The sequence below is a fragment of the Mercurialis annua genome, linkage group LG6 (genome assembly GCF_937616625.2).
Source record: "Mercurialis annua linkage group LG6, ddMerAnnu1.2, whole genome shotgun sequence".
NCBI lineage: Eukaryota > Viridiplantae > Streptophyta > Magnoliopsida > Malpighiales > Euphorbiaceae > Mercurialis > Mercurialis annua.
This window is the reverse complement of record NC_065575.1, coordinates 28036947-28056159: the sequence shown is the minus strand read 5'-3', so window position 1 is coordinate 28056159 and position 19213 is coordinate 28036947. Positions and strand designations below refer to the sequence as shown.

At 36.0% G+C, this 19213-nt stretch overlaps 4 protein-coding genes and 1 long non-coding RNA gene across 6 annotated transcripts; 2 read left to right on the top strand and 3 right to left on the bottom strand.

Annotated features, from left to right (window-relative positions):
- The first annotated feature begins 1054 nt into the window (after positions 1-1054).
- LOC126686690 (5'-adenylylsulfate reductase-like 4) lies at positions 1055-3028 on the top strand. The gene is made up of 4 exons (XM_050380878.2): positions 1055-1413; positions 1911-2098; positions 2178-2302; positions 2574-3028. Exons 1-4 carry the CDS (start codon positions 1171-1173, stop codon positions 3026-3028), a joined length of 1011 nt encoding a protein of 336 aa, XP_050236835.1. The 5' UTR covers positions 1055-1170.
- Positions 3029-3532: 504 nt separating this feature from the next.
- On the bottom strand, positions 3533-5161 carry LOC126686691 (uncharacterized). Its single transcript, XM_050380879.2, has 5 exons — positions 4843-5161; positions 4437-4589; positions 4203-4308; positions 3999-4113; positions 3533-3825 (listed from the first exon to the last, which is right to left on the bottom strand). The coding sequence occupies exons 1-5, from the start codon at positions 5123-5125 to the stop codon at positions 3787-3789; spliced, it is 696 nt and encodes a 231-aa protein (XP_050236836.1). The 5' UTR covers positions 5126-5161; the 3' UTR covers positions 3533-3786.
- A 1069-nt stretch (positions 5162-6230) lies between these two features.
- Positions 6231-11528, top strand: LOC126686689 (14-3-3-like protein GF14 iota). Of its 2 annotated transcripts, XM_050380876.1 has the most exons (10): positions 6231-6570; positions 6755-7001; positions 7497-7584; positions 7707-7816; positions 7975-8123; positions 9938-10222; positions 10476-10628; positions 10757-10862; positions 10952-11066; positions 11240-11528. In XM_050380876.1, exons 1-10 carry the CDS (start codon positions 6246-6248, stop codon positions 11276-11278), a joined length of 1617 nt encoding a protein of 538 aa, XP_050236833.1. In that variant the 5' UTR covers positions 6231-6245; the 3' UTR covers positions 11279-11528. The 2 variants fall into 2 exon arrangements, with proteins under 2 accessions (XP_050236833.1, XP_050236834.1); XM_050380877.1 differs by lacking the exon at positions 9938-10222.
- Positions 8576-9357, bottom strand: LOC126686693 (uncharacterized). Its single transcript, XR_007643987.2, has 3 exons — positions 9002-9357; positions 8837-8916; positions 8576-8634 (listed from the first exon to the last, which is right to left on the bottom strand). It is a non-coding gene; the product is annotated as an uncharacterized LOC126686693 (long non-coding RNA).
- Positions 11529-17956: 6428 nt separating the features above from the next.
- On the bottom strand, positions 17957-18877 carry LOC126687714 (uncharacterized). Its single transcript, XM_050382269.1, has 2 exons — positions 18581-18877; positions 17957-18502 (listed from the first exon to the last, which is right to left on the bottom strand). Exons 1-2 carry the CDS (start codon positions 18875-18877, stop codon positions 17957-17959), a joined length of 843 nt encoding a protein of 280 aa, XP_050238226.1.
- Between the last annotated feature and the right edge of the window lie 336 nt (positions 18878-19213).

The following is a 19213-nucleotide window of genomic DNA, read 5'->3' as shown; positions in this document are numbered from 1 at the left end:
AATATTACTTTTGTCCACAAAAATAGATTATATTTTTACACAATTTTTTTTTAAAAAAAAAGTTAAATTATTTACTAGATATATTCACCATTATTAGTTTAATCTTCTGAAAACACTTATTTTTTTTACCTATATCAAGTGTACTGTAAAAATTATTTTTAAACAACTCCTTATTGATCAATAATAAACTTTAGAAAATACCAATGACCTGTAGCTCAAATGGTATAAACACTGTATAACGAGGTCGTGAGTTTATTTTCTCTCACAAGCGCTTCTCCTTTCAATTATCAAAAAAAAACTTTAGAAAATTAAATAGATTACTAATTTTTCTAATGAATAAAATAAGTATTAATGATAACGAGATATGGAACCCTACTGCGAGAGGGATGCCTCGCGAGCCGTGCTTCTAGAGACGAGGCCTTTTGGCAAATTAAGAAAATATAAAAAGAATTATAAAAATTTGAAATTAATGAAAGATGAAATTAATATTCCAACAAATTAATGTAATAAACTTATCAATATTTTGAGATGTCCGAAAGACAACTAACTATTCAAATAAAAGACAAACTAAAGAGAAATTTTACTGGCAAAAACATGAATATTTGTATTGAATTGGTTAAAACTTAGTAAAATTTAATTTACAGAAGAACAATCAATATCACGATTATTTTTAAAGAAAATAATAAAATTTTGGTTGGCTCCTTGGCGACCGCGTAAGGTGGATACACGTAGGAATACAAGAAGTGGGTGATCATACCAGCAACAGTAAAACGGTATCGTTTAAGTTAATTAAATTCGTTATCTACAACTTTACCTTCCTCGACGGCTCTACCTCTCCTCCTCCCCTTTGCTAAAACCAGACAGACTCTTTTTAAAACATTAATTATTCAATTCATCTTTTTCTTTAATAAAGAAATTCCCAAAACTACTTGTCTCTCTCACCTCACGCGGCACGAACCCAACATTATTTTTCCTTTTAAAAAGAATCAAATTTTTTAGTTTCGTCTTTAATTTTTAGGTTCCCATTTTAAAAAAATATGAAATCACTCAGCTAAAATGTGCCTGCTTCGTTCATCTACCTCCTTCCTTTCTTGATTTTTTTTATTTTTATTATTCTAGGTCTTCAGTTTCTTTCTTTCTTTTTTATCATTTTTTTGGGGGGTTTGAATAATGGGAGCTAGGGTTTGCCAAAGGCGGATCGCGATGCTCTTGCCGCTCGTTATAATTTTATTAAAGACTTCAATTTCTGCCTCCGCCTTTGACGCTACCGCCGCCGACCTCAGTAGGAGCATTAGTAGAAGCAAGGAGGTTTTGATGTGTTCGCGAGAATCCCTTTTAGATTCGATCTTTCAATTTCTAGATCAAACCTGCACCGCTACTTCTGATTCTCCTAGTTTCTTTGGTGTTACAGAGGTATAACTTATTTCTCATATTCTTGTTATTCATATCATAAATTTTTACATGCTTCTAGTAATTAATTTAGTTTTGCTTTTCTCCGAGCTTATTGTTTTTCATTAATTGGTGCGATTGCCCGTGCGAGCTGGAACTTGAATACGTGATTGAGTTGTGTATGTTTTGTTTTGTTGCATAGTATTTGTTTGTGTCCGGGTTTTGTGTTCTAATGCGTACTTATTGTTATTGGGGGCGTAGTTCAGTCAGAAAATGCTTTTGCTACTCTTTCTGAAATGTTTGAACGGGCTAGTTCAGTTATCTTTTAACCGTTGCTTTTCAAATTTCCGAGGCTTGCAAGCTATGAAAAGGATTACACTGACACATAGTTGTTGGTGAGATAATGTTAATGTGCCTAATATTTTCTTACTGTTAATTTTAGGTTTTCAAAGCTCACTTTTTTTGGTTGATAAATATGCTTGGTCAAATGGCATAATTCAAAATTTTGTTATCTTGTAAAGGGTGACGAGGTTTCACTACAAAAGGCGTTGAATTTGGTTCATAAAAACAGTCATACATATGTAGCTGTGCTCTTCTACGCAGCGTGGTGTCCTTTCTCTAGGAACTTTAGGCCAAGCTTTTCCCTGCTTTCTTCTTTCTATCCTTCTGTCGCTCATTTCGCAATTGAAGAATCGTCCATCATGCCGAGGTTTGTTAGTGGAACATGTTCATAAATTCCTTTTTCTTGTTGTATTTACCATTTGTTGACTGTTTGAGTGTTTCTGCAGCATACTCTCGAAGTATGGAGTTCATGGATTTCCGACTCTTTTCATTTTAAATTCTACAATGCGGGAACGCTATCAAGGTTCTCGGAATCTGGGCTCCCTTGTTGCTTTTTATGCAGATGTTACTGGTAAGGCTTTTCTTTTAGACTTATTTTTAGAGTCTGAGTCTCTGGTTATAATTTCCTCATCTGTCTGTATGATTAAAGTCTATACCTTCGAGATAGTTGTAGTATGTCTTAGAAATTTTAGGTGGCTTCTTCTCGTGTTAATATCTATTATCTTCATCTACCTTTCAATTTTTTTGTATTGGATAGCAAAAAATGACAGTTCTATGTTCCTTTATTATTATTAACAGGGAATTCGTCTATTCGAATCTAATGACAAATTACTTGACTGCAGGTATTAAAACTGAATCATTGAATAAGGTACCCCTTGACAAAATTATTCATCAGTCAAATCACGAGAAACATGACAATTATGATCATGAAAGCTGTTCATTTTCATGGGCAAGATCTCCAGAGAATTTGTTTAGGCAGGAGACATATTTGGCTCTGGCAACAACATTTGTGCTTGTAAGATTGATTTATTTGTTTTTCCCTACACTGCTTGCATTGGCTCAATTTGCTTGGAGACGGCAAATTTGTAACTTGAGAGTGGGGAGCTTTTTGGAGCATCCTCGAGCATATCTAAACGGAATAATGCAGATTTTCAATTCTCTCAAGGAGCCTTGCAAGAAGCGTAATTTGCAAGAAGGAGCAATGAATGCTAGAGCATGGGCTTCCAAGTCACTTGCTACAGTTTCAATAGGCGATGCAAGCAATAGTAGGGGTTCACCGATAAGTGAATGTCGCTGAACTTTGTCCGACATGGGAATTGATATACAACAACAAGCGGTCTGGCTGCAAGGCCTACTGTGCAAGGCAGAATCATCTTGATGTACCTTGATTATAGTTTAATTTGAGGTCTAATGTTCTGTTAGAATGTGAAATATGTTGACTTATAGTATTCGTTTTTCTCATTTGTTCATATATGATTTAGTATACATTTTTTTTTTCATTTATGAAGTAATGATCGAAATCCAATTTGTATATATATACTATAAGTGAGAGACTTGATGTGCAATGTGCATCTTTGTTCCTTTCACTCTATAATTAAAACAGTTCATTTATTAATCAAACTGAACCAAATCAAAACCAATATTAAATTTTAGTTACTGAATCAAAATTTTATTTTATTTATTCCTAAAATATGATTTAGTTTTATATTTTACTTTTTTTTAATCAAATTAAATTGAACCATGCTCACCACTACTTTCAGCATTTGGATTCATAAATTAAACACCTACATACTTCAGATGATGAGTTGAATTAAATAAAGTAAAATAAATACTTAGAAAATCAGTATTTAATGTTCTTAGCGCTGAACAAAGATTCATAAATTCTAGTAGAAGCTAGCTATTCATCAGCTGGAAGCCTGGAAGGTAAACAAAGATCTCCTAGTTTTCTGCTTCCTGCCTTCCTTGTTGCTTATTGAGAATGCCGTCCTTCACTGCATAAGGCCGGAACAGCTGACGTGGATGTGACCATCTGTCTCCTCACCTCCGTTCAGACCATTAATCAAGTTCCACCGTGGCCACGTCATTTTTCACAATCTGCCAAGACTAGTTTTAGTGATTCTAAACAATAAGGATTAAGGGGTAACCAAATACTTAAAAGCACCATCAATGCCATAACTCACAAACACAATCGCGGAGAAAAAAAATACATATAGTGTTGGCACCGTGAAATTATTGAGCTGTGAATCTCCTACGTACTTAATTAGTACCTGTGATATGTATTCTTTAATTCTTTCATTGACGGAACCATCTAAAGCTCTCTCAGCAAGCTCATACACCAAAATACTACCTTCAGGACCATTAACTTTGTCTTTCTGCAAATATCTGCAAAAACATGCCAGCGTGTTCGTGTAAAGCAACATACATAGTAAGTAACTATTTGCAACAAGATCCATCCATCTCGCTAGTGTCACCTTTGCTGGACGAGCATCTCCAATGCCTGCTTCATGTTCTCCAGGACCGGATGGCTTTCATCAGTTTCATGTAACCCCATTCGCCTCAAGTGATGCCAAAGATTTTCTGCACAGCAAAAGCAGACAACATTATATTACATCGCATAAAAAATAGCATGAACATAAGGTTTTTTGCTTTTCCATTCAACTGTTTAGTATCCTCCAAATTATTATATCAAATGACAGTCCCATTACCCTCTATGACTTTGCCACCAGCCAGGTGCACAATACTGATTACAACAAATGTAAAACCAGTCATATGCGTTGTGTTTGCATCCTCGACATATTTCCTATATATATCAGCCGGTAGCTTACTGATGAGAACATATGATTTAGCATCAGAAACACCTGCAATTGATGAATCATATAATTACCAAAAATGCAATCCAACAAAAAGTACAAGGGCATAAATGCAATCTAATTTCTAAATGTCTAATATCAGCCACCAACTTGTCCACGCAATGCTTAATCCATGAGAATTCCTTAGCTTTCATAATCTAACTACATGTAATATGAAATTCACAATCACAGTATTCATTTGGAGCAACAACAATTGAATTAAGTAGAAAAGTTGAAAGAAAAAGAGCAGAAAGGTGTGTACTTGGTTGTTGAGTGTTAGAAGAAGGACGAGATCTTTGAAGTTCTCGCATTTCAAACCCGAAAATGGAAGAGAGCTTAGAGATGGCCTCGTTAATAACCAAAGCAGGAAGCAGACGCTGACGGTAGTTTTTGGTGACAATTTGAGTAAGCTCGTCTCGTTTAATAGGGCAACCTGAATTATGATGCGTCTTGAAAAGCACATAGCGGATCACTTCTGCTACAAGCTTGTCTTTTTCCTCTTCTGATATGTTCAGTTGACTCCAATCTTGACTTGAATTTGCCATTCCTGCGTTCCCACAAGTTAGAGAACAAAATTCAATTGAAATTATTTTTTAAAAAATTAGAATTGAAACTTTGCGGATTTTGTTTACTGTGTTAAAGATGTTCTTTTCAATTGAAAAAACTGGGAATCGGACTAATTTATTAAGTCGTGTTTGGTTGAAGGAGACATGAGAAATTTTCAGGTGACTCAAAGCGGGAAAATGGAGTGGCGGGAGGGAAAATGGGGTCCACTACAACTTTAATTCTCACTCAAATTTACTGCTCATACATTCGTACCCGTGCGTTACAAATTATCAAACGTAATCACATCTTTTTAATAATTTAAATTATCAAATTATTAAATAAAAATCGAAAAAAAATAAAAATTTAGTGGAGCAATAACTCCAAATTCTCCAAATTGCAATTTTTATAATGATAAAAAAATACATGCTTTTCCCCATCAATTATGTAAAGAATAAAAGCCGAATGATCTAAAAATGTCAAACGTTTAACACTAGTTTATTTTCCAATCCAAATATATAAAACGTTTCAATAATAGCTAATATTGTATTATATCGTATAAAAAAGTATTCCAACTCGAAAAGAAGTGTGCTGATTCGGATGTGTCAGTGACATAAACTGTCACCTATTTAATTTGTAATTTAGATTAATATCATTTTTGTTAAAGATCAAATGTAAGATGAATTGGGAAGCAAGATTAATCAATAACATTGATCTGATTTAATAATAGAAAATTTGATTTTCTTTATAGTAAAATTCTAAAGCATTATATTTTCATACTAAGAAAGAAGAATAACTCTACAGTTTCCAATGATAAATTTAATTTATTTTTTTATCTTCAAATATAGGTAATTTTAAAACTGTTATTTTTGTTATTATCAGTACCAAAGATATATAAAGATGATCTAAAAATGATCATATTCTATATGTAAAAACTGTAATTTCTTGATTTGAAGACCTAATATTTACGGAAATATTAACATCCTGGTTTAATAAAATTAGCTAAACAGCAATCGTGGGATCAATTTTTTTGTAAGCGCTCCCCCTTTCATAATTACAAACAAAAAAAGTTATTATTGGGTTCAGAAATTCATAGAAAACGGATACAAAAAAAGCGGAAGAATGGCGATAACGGGAAATGGAGCCTACGGCATGATTACGGGTACAACTCGTAACCACAAAAAAGACAAACATTATTTGCTGGGCCAATTAGTCAACATCACACTATTAATTAAAAATCGAAAATCAACGCATTCAAACCCTAACATCAACGTCTCACATTTCTCCATCAGATCATTCAATCGTCCATTTCACAATCCAACGCTCATCACCATCTCTCCGCCAAAATATGACACACACTCGGAGAAAAGAAACGTGAAAATGGAGAAGGAGAGAGAGCAACAAGTTCACTTAGCCAGAGTTGCAGAGCAAGCTGAGCGATACGATGGTAAATGTTCATTTCTATAACGCTTTCTCTTCTGATTGATTTACGCTTCATAGATTAGGAATTTGTATGCTTACGTTTGATTTTATTCTTCTTCTTTAAACATTTTGTCTCTCATTGGTGTGTGAAAAGTTATTCATGATTAACCTAATCCAGTGCTGCGTTTGTGTTTATTTATTTACTGTAGAGATGGTGGAAGCAATGAAGAAAGTAGCTAAGTTGGATGTGGAATTGACAGTGGAGGAGAGGAATTTGGTGTCTGTTGGTTACAAAAACGTGATCGGGGCAAGAAGGGCATCGTGGCGAATTAAGGGGTACTGTCAGACGGAGGAAGAGGAGCTTCTAAAGATCTGCAATGACATACTATCAGTGATTGATCACCATCTTCTTCCCTCTGCAACCACCGGGGAATCCACTGTTTTTTACTATAAGATGTGAGTCTCCTCTTTTTTCCTTTGGAAATAATTTGCATTTTATCTCATAAACAATTATATATGTAGCTCTAACTTAGATACCTATGGATGCCAAAGCTGTTGATGCAGAATAAGAATAGAAATCTACCTGTAGAAATGAACAAAGAGTGGCCATGAAGGAGATTTTTGTTAAAAACTATTTTGTGTTATCCTTTCCACATCACCACATTCTGTTGGTTTTGATCTATTATGACATTATTGTTATGATTTTTGGCATGGAACAACTCATATGTTAAATTTTGTTGGAGGTACAAACTTTGGTCGTGGCTCATCAAGTGAATTTGGTTCAAAATAAATAATGTGTTTGGATCTTTTTATTTCTGGTTTTTAATCCTTGGTATTGAATTTGCTAATTTGCTGTGCTTTTTGGCTTGAATGTAAATTGTGTCAGTTGTAGCATCTGTTTACTTGTATTGGATCTGCACGTACATTTTCATTGCTATTCTCTTTGAGCAGGAAAGGAGATTACTATCGTTATTTAGCTGAGTTTAAGTCTGCTGATGAACGCAAGGAAGCTGCAGATCAGTCCCTTAAGGCTTATGAGGTGTTTTCAGTTTCCCTTCTCATCTTGGATTGTTTTCCTCTACATCATTCTGTCAATCGACAATGTTCAAGGGTGAAGATAATTGATTATTCAACATATTGATCTTCTTTTTTATGATGCAGGCTGCCACTGCTACTGCATCAACGGACCTACCCCCTACTCATCCAATCAGACTTGACCTGGCTCTGAACTTTTCTGTTTTTTACTATGAGATTTTGAACTCTCCTGAAAGGTTATTATCTTTCTCTCTTTTTCTCCCTCCTATCTTTCTTCACCAAAAAATTATGTACATATTTTTAATAAATTTTTGGTCAGCACATGGATGATGGAACTCCTAATACTGTTTGTGGGATTATGTACTATAATTTTTGGATAATCATCTTCGTGCAGGGCATGCCACCTGGCGAAACAAGCATTTGATGAAGCAATAGCAGAAATTGATAGCCTCAATGAAGAGTCATACAAGGACAGCACTCTTATCATGCAGCTTCTAAGGGATAATCTCACTCTCTGGACATCAGATCTTCCAGAGGAGGGTGGTAAGCACTATCTTTATCCCTCTGGAAACAACAAACCTTTTTTCTAAACTAGGGATATGTTTTTTTTAGTTTCCATAGTCATATCATATTTAAGTTTTGGTTTGCGTTGCTTTGCATAGTTCGCGGTGCTATTTAATAGAACTCATTCTAAAGATTTGTGGAGAATGGAGACGCGCAAAATTTGCAGCTTTATTGTAGTCTTCTAGTATAATATAGCTCTTCATGTGATGCATGAAAACTTCGAGGAAGTTGGATTTCTCAGATTCCCAAATATTTACATGTTCAAAATTCTTCAAACTCATATAAATAATAAAATTTAGACGCTCATTTCTTAGTAGGAAAGCGATTCGATATAAAAAAAATTATATAGTAGTTATCTCAATTTTATAAATCATATTCACTGTATGCATAAATAAAAACTCATTTTCTTCGTAAAAATATAATAACTATATTATATTCTTATTTTTGATATTTCCCTGTATTTTTGATAGTTTGTCATAGTCACCACTGCCTGCATCACATACAAAACCTTCAAAATTTCCACATTCATTTCGCTTTCGAAAAGAATTCTAAAACTCTAAACTTTATGTACAATCTATTTTTCTAAAAAATTTACTATAGTTTCGAGTTTTTCCTTCGCATTCCGGGATCTAAATTGCTGAAATAATTGAAGAAACACATAAAACTGTAAGTTTATAGAAATAGATACATACTACATAACCATCTGGAGTCCATGCCATCACGTCCCATTTGATTGTAATGTTCCCAGTTGGATCCAAATGATCATACGCAGCTTAAATTGCAGAAAACAGTTCAACATTAAAACTACAAGCATCAAAATTGTAAAATTCATAAACTACTTCAAACTAAAAACTAACCTGCTTGAGAACCAATCAAAACAAAGAGAAATGGGAAAATAATTGTATACAAATCCATGGCTATAACTTGAACCAATTTTAATAAAATGCAACACTTATTTATATACTAAAGTTTGTGATCAGTTTATGTTCATCCATATGTGAGAGCTTCATTTTCATGAAGACTAGTCAAAAGTAACAGCTCATTGCTTGGACATTGCTTGCATACCTGAAATTACCTGAAAACCAAAGCATAGCCTTGTGAGGAAGTGAGAGAGTCAATGCAAATAAGGATATTATTGTCATTCAGAGAGTAACCAAAGCTTAGTTTCAACTCTTTTGTATGATCTATCTACTTGTATTGTATGTATTTTTCTTTTATTATTTATGACCAATATTTTAGTGAAAATATTAGCTATTATTGAAACGTTTTATATATTTGGATAGAAAATAAACTAGTGTTAAACGTTTGACATTTTTAGATCATTCGGCTTTTATTCTTTACATAATTGATGGGGAAAAGCATGTATTTTTTTATCATTATAAAAATTGCAATTTGGAGAATTTGGAGTTATTGCTCCACTAAATTTTTATTTTTTTTTCGATTTTTATTTAATAATTTGATAATTTAAATTATTAAAAAGATGTGATTACGTTTGATAATTTGTAACGCACGGGTACGAATGTATGAGCAGTAAATTTGAGTGAGAATTAAAGTTGTAGCGGACCCCATTTTCCCTCCCGCCACTCCATTTTCCCGCTTTGAGTCACCTGAAAATTTCTCATGTCTCCTTCAACCAAACACGACTTAATAAATTAGGGTTTCAGTCCGATTCCCAGTTTTTTCAATTGAAAAGAACATCTTTAACACAGTAAACAAAATCCGCAAAGTTCCAATTCTAATTGTTAAAAAAATAATTTCAATTGAATTTTGTTCTCTAACTTGTGGGAACGCAGGAATGGCAAATTCAAGTCAAGATTGGAGTCAACTGAACATATCAGAAGAGGAAAAAGACAAGCTTGTAGCAGAAGTGATCCGCTATGTGCTTTTCAAGACGCATCATAATTCAGGTTGCCCTATTAAACGAGACGAGCTTACTCAAATTGTCACCAAAAACTACCGTCAGCGTCTGCTTCCTGCTTTGGTTATTAACGAGGCCATCTCTAAGCTCTCTTCCATTTTCGGGTTTGAAATGCGAGAACTTCAAAGATCTCGTCCTTCTTCTAACACTCAACAACCAAGTACACACCTTTTTGCTCTTTTTCTTTCAACTTTTCTACTTAATTCAATTGCTGTTGCTCCAAATGAATACTGTGATTGTGAATTTCATATTACATGTAGTTAGATTATGAAAGCTAAGGAATTCTCATGGATTAAGCATTGCGTGGACAAGTTGGTGGCTGATATTAGACATTTAGAAATTAGATTGCATTTATGCCCTTGTACTTTTTGTTGGATTGCATTTTTGGTAATTATATGATTCATCAATTGCAGGTGTTTCTGATGCTAAATCATATGTTCTCATCAGTAAGCTACCGGCTGATATATATAGGAAATATGTCGAGGATGCAAACACAACGCACATGACTGGTTTTACATTTGTTGTAATCAGTATTGTGCACCTGGCTGGTGGCAAAGTCATAGAGGGTAATGGGACTGTCATTTGATATAATAATTTGGAGGATACTAAACAGTTGAATGGAAAAGCAAAAAACCTTATGTTCATGCTATTTTTTATGCGATGTAATATAATGTTGTCTGCTTTTGCTGTGCAGAAAATCTTTGGCATCACTTGAGGCGAATGGGGTTACATGAAATTGATGAAAGCCATCCGGTCCTGGGGAACATGAAGCAGGCATTGGAGATGCTCGTCCAGCAAAGGTGACACTAGCGAGATGGATGGATCTTGTTGCAAATAGTTACTTACTATGTATGTTGCTTTACACGAACACGCTGGCATGTTTTTGCAGATATTTGCAGAAAGACAAAGTTAATGGTCCTGAAGGTAGTATTTTGGTGTATGAGCTTGCTGAGAGAGCTTTAGATGGTTCCGTCAATAAAAGAATTAAAGAATACATATCACAGGTACTAATTAAGTACGTAGGAGATTCACAGCTCAATAATTTCACGGTGCCAACACTATATGTATTTTTTTTCTCCGCGATTGTGTTTGTGAGTTATGGCATTGATGGTGCTTTTAAGTATTTGGTTACCCCTTAATCCTTATTATTTAGAATCACTAAAACTAGTCTTGGCAGATTGTGAAAAATGACGTGGCCACGGTGGAACTTGATTAATGGTCTGAACGGAGGTGAGGAGACAGATGGTCACATCCACGTCAGCTGTTCCGGCCTTATGCAGTGAAGGACGACATTCTCAATAAGCAACAAGGAAGGCAGGAAGCAGAAAACTAGGGGATCGTTGTTTACCTTCCAGGCTTCCAGCTGATGAATAGCTAGCTTCTACTAGAATTTATGAATCTTTGTTCAGCACTAAGAACATTAAATACTGATTTTCTAAGTATTTATTTTACTTTATTTAATTCAACTCATCATCTAAAGTATGTAGGTGTTTAATTTATGAATCCAAATGCTGAAAGTAGTGGTGAGCATGGTTCAATTTAATTTGATTAAAAAAAAGTAAAATATAAAACTAAATCATATTTTAGGAATAAATAAAACAAAATTTTGATTCAGTAACTAAAATTTAATATTGGTTTTGATTTGGTTCAGTTTGATTAATAAATGAACTGTTTTAATTATAGAGTGAAAGGAACAAAGATGCATATTGCACATCAAGTCTCTCACTTATAGTATATATATACAAATTGGATTTCGATCATTACTTCATAAATGAAAAAAAAAATGTATACTAAATCATATATGAACAAATGAGAAAAACGAATACTATAAGTCAACATATTTCACATTCTAACAGAACATTAGACCTCAAATTAAACTATAATCAAGGTACATCAAGATGATTCTGCCTTGCACAGTAGGCCTTGCAGCCAGACCGCTTGTTGTTGTATATCAATTCCCATGTCGGACAAAGTTCAGCGACATTCACTTATCGGTGCACCCCTACTATTGCTTGCATCGCCTATTGAAACTGTAGCAAGTGACTTGGAAGCCCATGCTCTAGCATTCATTGCTCCTTCTTGCAAATTACGCTTCTTGCAAGGCTCCTTGAGAGAATTGAAAATCTGCATTATTCCGTTTAGATATGCTCGAGGATGCTCCAAAAAGCTCCCCACTCTCAAGTTACAAATTTGCCGTCTCCAAGCAAATTGAGCCAATGCAAGCAGTGTAGGGAAAAACAAATAAATCAATCTTACAAGCACAAATGCTGTCGCCAGAGCCAAATATGTCTCCTGCCTAAACAAATTCTCTGGAGATCTTGCCCATGAAAATGGACAGCTTTCATGATCATAATTGTCATGTTTCTCGTTATTTGACTGATGAATAATTTTGTCAAGGGGTACCTTATTCAATGATTCAGTTTTAATACCTGCAGTCAAGTAATTTGTCATTAGATTCGAATAGACGAATTCCCTGTTAATAATAATAAAGGAACATAGAACTGTCATTTTTTGCTATCCAATACAAAAAAATTGAAAGGTAGATGAAGATAATAGATATTAACACGAGAAGAAGCCACCTAAAATTTCTAAGACATACTACAACTATCTCGAAGGTATAGACTTTAATCATACAGACAGATGAGGAAATTATAACCAGAGACTCAGACTCTAAAAATAAGTCTAAAAGAAAAGCCTTACCAGTAACATCTGCATAAAAAGCAACAAGGGAGCCCAGATTCCGAGAACCTTGATAGCGTTCCCGCTTTTTTGTTTTGTAAAATTTGTAAACGTTTACCCAAATCGTTTCACCTTTTCACGTTTGGATTTGTTTCGTAACGTATTAAACATTTGGATTTGGATTTGGATTTGTTTTGTAAAAATCTTAAACGTTTAGATTTGTTTCGTAACGTTTTAAACGTTTGGATTTATTTCGTAACGTTTAGCTTTAATCGCCAAAACATTGACATGTTTGGATTTGTTTCATAACCTTACTAAACGTTTGGCTTAAATTGCTAAAAAGATCAAACGTTTGGTTTTGTTTCGTAACGTTTGGCTTTAATTGCTAAAAAGATGAAACGTTTGGTTTTCTTTTTTAATGTTTGTAAACGTTTGGCTTCAATAACTAAAAGGGTGAAACATTTGAATTTGTTTCATAACGTTTGTAAACGTTTGGCTTAAATTGCTAAAAAGGTGAAACGCTTGGATTTGTTTCGTAACGTTTGGCTTAAATTGCAAAAAAGGTGAAACGTTTGGATTTGGTTCGTAACGTTTGTAAACATTTGGCTTAAATTGCTAAAAAGGTGAAACGGTTGGATTTGTTTCGTAATGTATGTAAACATTTGGCTTAAATTTCTAAAAAGGTGAAACATTGTTTTTGTCACGACCCAAATTATTGGGCCGATACCGGCGCTAGGAAATGGGAGTGGTAGCTCCGAGACACGTAGCAAGCCGAAAACCACTAATAATTTTTCGCATTTAAAAGTATAATATTATATATAAAAATCTTTGGAAAACTCTTTTTAAATAATGTACTTGTAGATATTGAAATATTATATTAGAGTTTACATACAAAAATATATATTTAAAATCAATTCACCAATCTTAGACTGACACCTACTGACTACTGCAGCTTTAGAAACTCGTACTTGTGCAAGTCCAATGACTTCTGGCACAATGGAGATGGCTTGTTTGATCCGACTCTGTCTACCTGCAAACGTCAGAGTGAGGGGTCAGTATTTGGGAAAATACTGAGTGAGTTTGCAAGTTACTTATATTATTATCAAAATATAGCGTCACACGCTTAATACGTATATGTAAATTTATGATACAAGAAAACATTATTAATTTCAAAGTGTGAGTCCAACTCACTAGATACGGGGACTCCATACTACACCGTAGCCGAGTGCTCTCTCGTATCGAAACTTAAAGTGTGAGTGTAACTCACTGGTGGGTCCAACCCACTGGTGGGCCCAGCCCACTAGATAGGGGGTTTAGGTTACACCGTAACCAAGTTCACCACCGTATCGTATATCGTATTACATCATGCATCAATATATTAAATTTCAATCACAAAGTCAGGCACTCTAGATTGACTCACTTATGATCACGCAGCCTATTGATACCCAATAGGTAGTTGGTCTCTTTGGACCGCACATTAGACACTCACCTTCGAAACAACGAATACACAACATCTATATAATCAAATTCATCAACCTATCATCTCATATAACAGTTCATATAAATACGATATACGGATAATAATACTAATAAGGTATAAAAATATCTTTCATAATAATACGCAAAAGTAAATTGCCACTCACAGTGACCGCTTCCCGAATAATAATAGTATAAAGATCCCATGAACTCGAGCTCCATGCATCGTTTGATCCTTTAGCTATTCTAGCTCATCGGTCTATTGGCTCGTCGATTAGTCAGTTACTTATCCGAGTTACCTGTACGTTTAATTCTTAAACGTGAACTTAATATCAAAATCCTAAGTTATAAACTTAGGCTAATATAATCGTATTTCTATTACGATTCTTAACTTTGATATTATTTTAATACTTAGTCGAGATATTCGTTATATCTCTTATTCATCGATTCTTAAACTTAGGTTCTTTATATCTCGAAATCCTAGTCGAATACATTATGTTCGATATCCACATTTCTCGTTTTCGGGGTCCGTGATTCACTTTTAATGTCCGACGTACTTGAAGTCGGAAATCTAGGTCTAAATGGGGCAAAAAGCCCAAACAGGCGCGGTAGCTGGCTGTGCGAGCGCACGAAAGGTCCCGTGCGCTTCGCACGGTCCGGTGTGCATTCGCACGCCAGCAAGTGTGCGTCCGCACACACAGGTGTGCATTCGCACACCGCACGCATCCCCGAAAAAATCATTTTTCCGGGCGCTTTGCCGCTCGCCGGCACTCCCGACATGCTTCCACTCCGTTTTAACATATAATCCAATCTAAATCTCACCAAAAAACGACTATAAAAACGCTATTACGATTTGTTTAATTTGTTAAAATGAAATAACTCTTATTTACTAATTCTCGCAACAAAAATGTCAAGCTTACCTTGATTTGAAGCTTAGCGATGATAGAGAATCGAATTCTGAACGAATCGATATAAAGAACTCGTGATTTGGGCGAGAAACGACGAAACGGCGGCGGAACGAATCGATCGCCAAAACCTTTCTTCGTCACTCTGTTTCATTTCTTTCTCTCTGGAATCATCTGATTCCTTTCTTTCTTTTACATATATATTGGTTAATTATCCATTTTGATCCTTCATTTCTTTAAGTTAAACCATTTCTCTTTTAAACTTTCTAATTTAACCAAACGGTTAAATTATTCTTTTAACTCGATTATTTACGTATTATTTATATTCATATAAATAATATTAACGCAAAATTATTATTTTCCGTCAATAATCTTTTAATTACTATTCTTGAGATTTAATTGGCTACTTTTCACTTTGGTCCTTGAACTTTTCAAAAGTTGCAATTTAGCCCAAAACGCATCCGCGTCCAAATTTTAAAAGGTCTTCGATTGACCCGAAACTTTTACCACATATACTATAAAATATTTCGCGGACCTTGGCGAAATAATTTTCACTTCGGAAATTATATGGCTAAATTACCATTTTAGTCCCTGTACTTTATTTTGCGACTTTCTTAACATTTTTCTTTTCTAATTCCAATTCGAACTTTAGAACTGAAATATAATGTTAAATTTCTCACAATAATCCTCTCGAATCCGTCCTACTAAAATTTAATATTTATTTTAATTTCTCGGAAGTCTTTCTGATATCGCCATTCTGGCGACTTAACACTGGACACGTGGTCCAATTAAATACTTAAATATTTTGGGGTATTACAGATTTGTTTCATAACCTTTGTAAACATTTGGATTTGTTTCGTAACGTTTGGCTTAAATTGCTAAAAAGGTGAAACGCTTTGATTTGTTTCGTAACGTTTGTAAACGTTTTGTTTTGTTTTGTAACGTTTATAAACGTTTGGATTAAATCGCTAAAATGGGGAAACGTTTGGATTTGTTTTGTAACGTTTAAAACGTTTGTTTTGTTTCGTAACGTTTGTAAACGTTTGGCTTAAATCGCTAAAAAGGGGAAAAGTTTGATTTTGTTTCGTAAAGTTTGTAAACGTTTGGCTTAAATAGCTTCGTAACGTTTCTTTAGCTGATTTTGGCGCCTTCATTTCCAAAATTGCTTTTGTTTTCTCCGGGTTTACTTCAATGCCTTTTTGAAAGATGAGGTAACCGAGGAATTTTCCTGCTGGGACTCCGAATGCGCATTTGTCCGAATTTAGCTTGAGTTTGTATTTTTTAAGCTTGGTGAAGACTTCTTCTAGGTCTTTTGCATGATCTTCTACCTTTTTGGACTTGATGATGATGTCGTTGACATAAACTTCCATGTTACGACCGATCTGGTCTTTGAATACGAAATTCATTAGCCGCTGATAAGTTGCCCCTGCATTTTTTAATCCGAATGGCATTTGTTTGTAACAGTATGTGCCGCTGTCAGTTACAAAGCTTGTTTTCTCTTCATCATCTTTGTGCATTGGGATCTGGTGATATCCTTGGGCCGCGTCTATGGATGAGTAAACTTCGTAACCGCTGGTTGAATCGACCAGTTGGTCAATGTTTGGCAAGGGGTAGCTGTTCTTGGGGCATGCTCGGTTCAGATCTGTGAAGTCTATGCACAATCTCCATTTCCCATTTGGCTTTTTTATGAGCACGACATTTGATAGCCATTCCGGGTAGTACACTCTTCTGATAAAACATGCTGCTAATAATTTGTCTACTTCGGCTCTGATGGCGATTTGTCTGTCTACTGCGAAGACTGTTTTCTTTTGTTTGACTGGCTTGTGCTTTGGATAAACATTTAGTTTATGTGATATTATTGCCGGGTCGACCCCTTCTATCTCGCCTGGGGTGTTAACAAATTCGACCTCATTCCTGATTAGCATGTCGGTTATCTCCTGTTTTATTGGTTTAGGCAGTGCTGCGCCTATTTGGACCGATCTTGGTGTTATTCCTGTTAGATTTACTCTTTCTAACTTTCCATGCGGTTCGAGCTTGCCTTCATCCGAGTCTGGTATCTCCATTGTTTCAATAGCCAAAGTTTCCGATACTCCTTTCATTGATACCAAGTAGCATTGTTTGGCTATGTCTTGCCTTCCTTTGACCGTCACCACTCCTTCTTCGTTCGGTATTTTCATACACAAGTATTTGATGCATGTGACAGCCTCGGTGTTGTATAACATTGGTCTGCCGAGTATGACGTTGTAAGCAAGTGGCATGTCGACAACCATAAATAGTGTTTTGAATTTTTTTGTGATGCCGATCAGGCCTCCTTTTGGCGAGCCATTTTCTTTCCCTAATTCCACCGTTAGTTCCGCAACCCCTTTTGCTTGTACCAGTGTTCCTCCCAGGCCGACTAGGGGAGTTTTGACTGGTTTGAGATTTAGAATGGAGCACCCTATACCGAGGTATGCCTGCTTTGTGATGAGGTTAACTGAGCTTCCTTCATCGACCAATTGCCTCATTACCCAAAATTTTTCGATTAGTCCCGAGATTACCAAGGGGTCTTGGTGTGGAAAATCTATTCCTTCGCCGTCGACCGAGCCGAAACTAGCCTCGGGTAAAGGTTTAGCTACCGATATATTCATCACCACTTTTTGCCATTTGCGTCTTCCTCGTTTGTATTCTGGGTCGGCCATACCGCCTGCTATGGTGTTTATTACTCCCGATACATTTTGTCTTTTGGGCGGTGGTGACTCTTCTCTTTTTCCACTATGCTCGCTTCGGTAACTTCCTCCCGAGTTATAATTTTTGCTTTGTGCGACAAAGTCTTTTAACCGACCCACTTGCACCAATCAGTCAATTTCCTTCTTCAGACTTCCACATTCATCGGTGACATGGCCATGGCCATCGTGGAATTGGCAGTATTTTTTCCTATCTCCCTCGTACTGAAGCTTTGGTGGGTATCTTACTGGCTCATTGGTGTTCTGTATCCACATTAAGATGTGCGATCTCGGTGTATTGAGTGGAATGAAGGATTGGTCTTCTACTTTCACTGCACGGTGTTGTTCTGTTCGTTGTGGACCGACTTGTTGTTGGTTTCTTGGCCTGAACGTGTCTTGCCTAGCCGTCTGACTGAAAGTAGGCTTTGGTGTTTGGAACTGTGTTGTCGTTTGTGTGGCTTTTCGTAGTTGTTCTTCGTCCAAATTTATATAATTCCAGGCTCGGTCCATGAGCTGGGAGTAAGTTTGTACCGGATTCGTTATCAGGTTATCTCTGAAGGCCATCATCGTTGTGTTGTCCTTCATTGCGTCTATCACGGTATCATCATTCAAGTTTCCTACTTCGACGGCTTCGGCATTGAATCTGCCGATATAGCTTTGCAAACTTTCTCCTGGTTTCTGGTAACAAAGTTTTAGGTCACTGGACTTTTTCTTCCGCTGTATGCTCGGTGCAAAATGAGTTCAGAAAGCTTTCACGAGCTCGTTAGAGCTCCGAATAGAGCCTTCTTTCAGGCTTTGATACCAGATGGCAGCCGGTCCTTTCAGGGTTGTTGGAAAGAGCTTGAAACCGGCGGCTTCGGATAAGCTTTGTACCATCATGACCACTTGGAAGCAGCTCAAGTGTGTGATCGGATCCCTTGTTCCATTGTAGTCGTCTAACTGCGGTGTTTTGTAGTTTAAAGGGAAGGGTTCATCCCGTATCTCGGTAGACGGTGGGTTTCCAATGTTTAAGAAGCTTGTGTTCCTCGGCTCTTTCCTCCTGAATTTTTCCATTTCAGTTCAGACCCTCTCGGTAATTTCTTGCTCCAAATTCTTTTTCTTTGGTGAATCGGCTCCCGAGCTATGCACGCTTTCTTCGATTTCCACCCGCTTGGGCGTCTTCTTCGGTCCCTCTGGAGCTTTGTGTCCGGCTAGTATTCCTTGTCCTTCCTTTGGGTTCTGTTCACGTGGATTTTTCTCGTGGTTTGCTTCCTCAGGTGTTGTCTGGCCTTGGTAGAATTCTTGTGGATGAGGTTGTGCGGTCGGTATGTATGGTGGGGTGGTATGTTGCCCTGAGATATGGTTGCGGACGTTGGCCGAGCATGGGCTTGTTGTACTTGTTGAAGGAAA

What these genes read in the sequence shown, in the direction of transcription:
- LOC126686691 (XM_050380879.2), bottom strand. Translation starts at nt 5,125, where the DNA reads ATGGCAAATTCAAGTCAAGATTGGAGTCAACTGAACATATCAGAAGAG. An exon ending in GAGATGCTCGTCCAGCAAAG is followed by an intron (nt 4,114 to 4,202) that starts GTGACACTAGCG and finishes ATGTTTTTGCAG; the next exon opens with ATATTTGCAGAAAGACAAAG. An exon ending in TTAAAGAATACATATCACAG is followed by an intron (nt 3,826 to 3,998) that starts GTACTAATTAAG and finishes TAGTCTTGGCAG; the next exon opens with ATTGTGAAAAATGACGTGGC.
- LOC126686690 (XM_050380878.2), top strand. Translation starts at nt 1,171, where the DNA reads ATGGGAGCTAGGGTTTGCCAAAGGCGGATCGCGATGCTCTTGCCGCTC. An exon ending in GAATCGTCCATCATGCCGAG is followed by an intron (nt 2,099 to 2,177) that starts GTTTGTTAGTGG and finishes GTGTTTCTGCAG; the next exon opens with CATACTCTCGAAGTATGGAG. An exon ending in TTTTTATGCAGATGTTACTG is followed by an intron (nt 2,303 to 2,573) that starts GTAAGGCTTTTC and finishes ACTTGACTGCAG; the next exon opens with GTATTAAAACTGAATCATTG.
- LOC126687714 (XM_050382269.1), bottom strand. Translation starts at nt 18,877, where the DNA reads ATGGAAAAATTCAGGAGGAAAGAGCCGAGGAACACAAGCTTCTTAAAC. An exon ending in TTCGGAGCTCTAACGAGCTC is followed by an intron (nt 18,503 to 18,580) that starts GTGAAAGCTTTC and finishes CTTTGTTACCAG; the next exon opens with AAACCAGGAGAAAGTTTGCA.
- LOC126686689 (XM_050380876.1), top strand. Translation starts at nt 6,246, where the DNA reads ATGGCGATAACGGGAAATGGAGCCTACGGCATGATTACGGGTACAACT. An exon ending in ACTGTTTTTTACTATAAGAT is followed by an intron (nt 7,002 to 7,496) that starts GTGAGTCTCCTC and finishes CTCTTTGAGCAG; the next exon opens with GAAAGGAGATTACTATCGTT. An exon ending in TTCTAACACTCAACAACCAA is followed by an intron (nt 10,223 to 10,475) that starts GTACACACCTTT and finishes CATCAATTGCAG; the next exon opens with GTGTTTCTGATGCTAAATCA.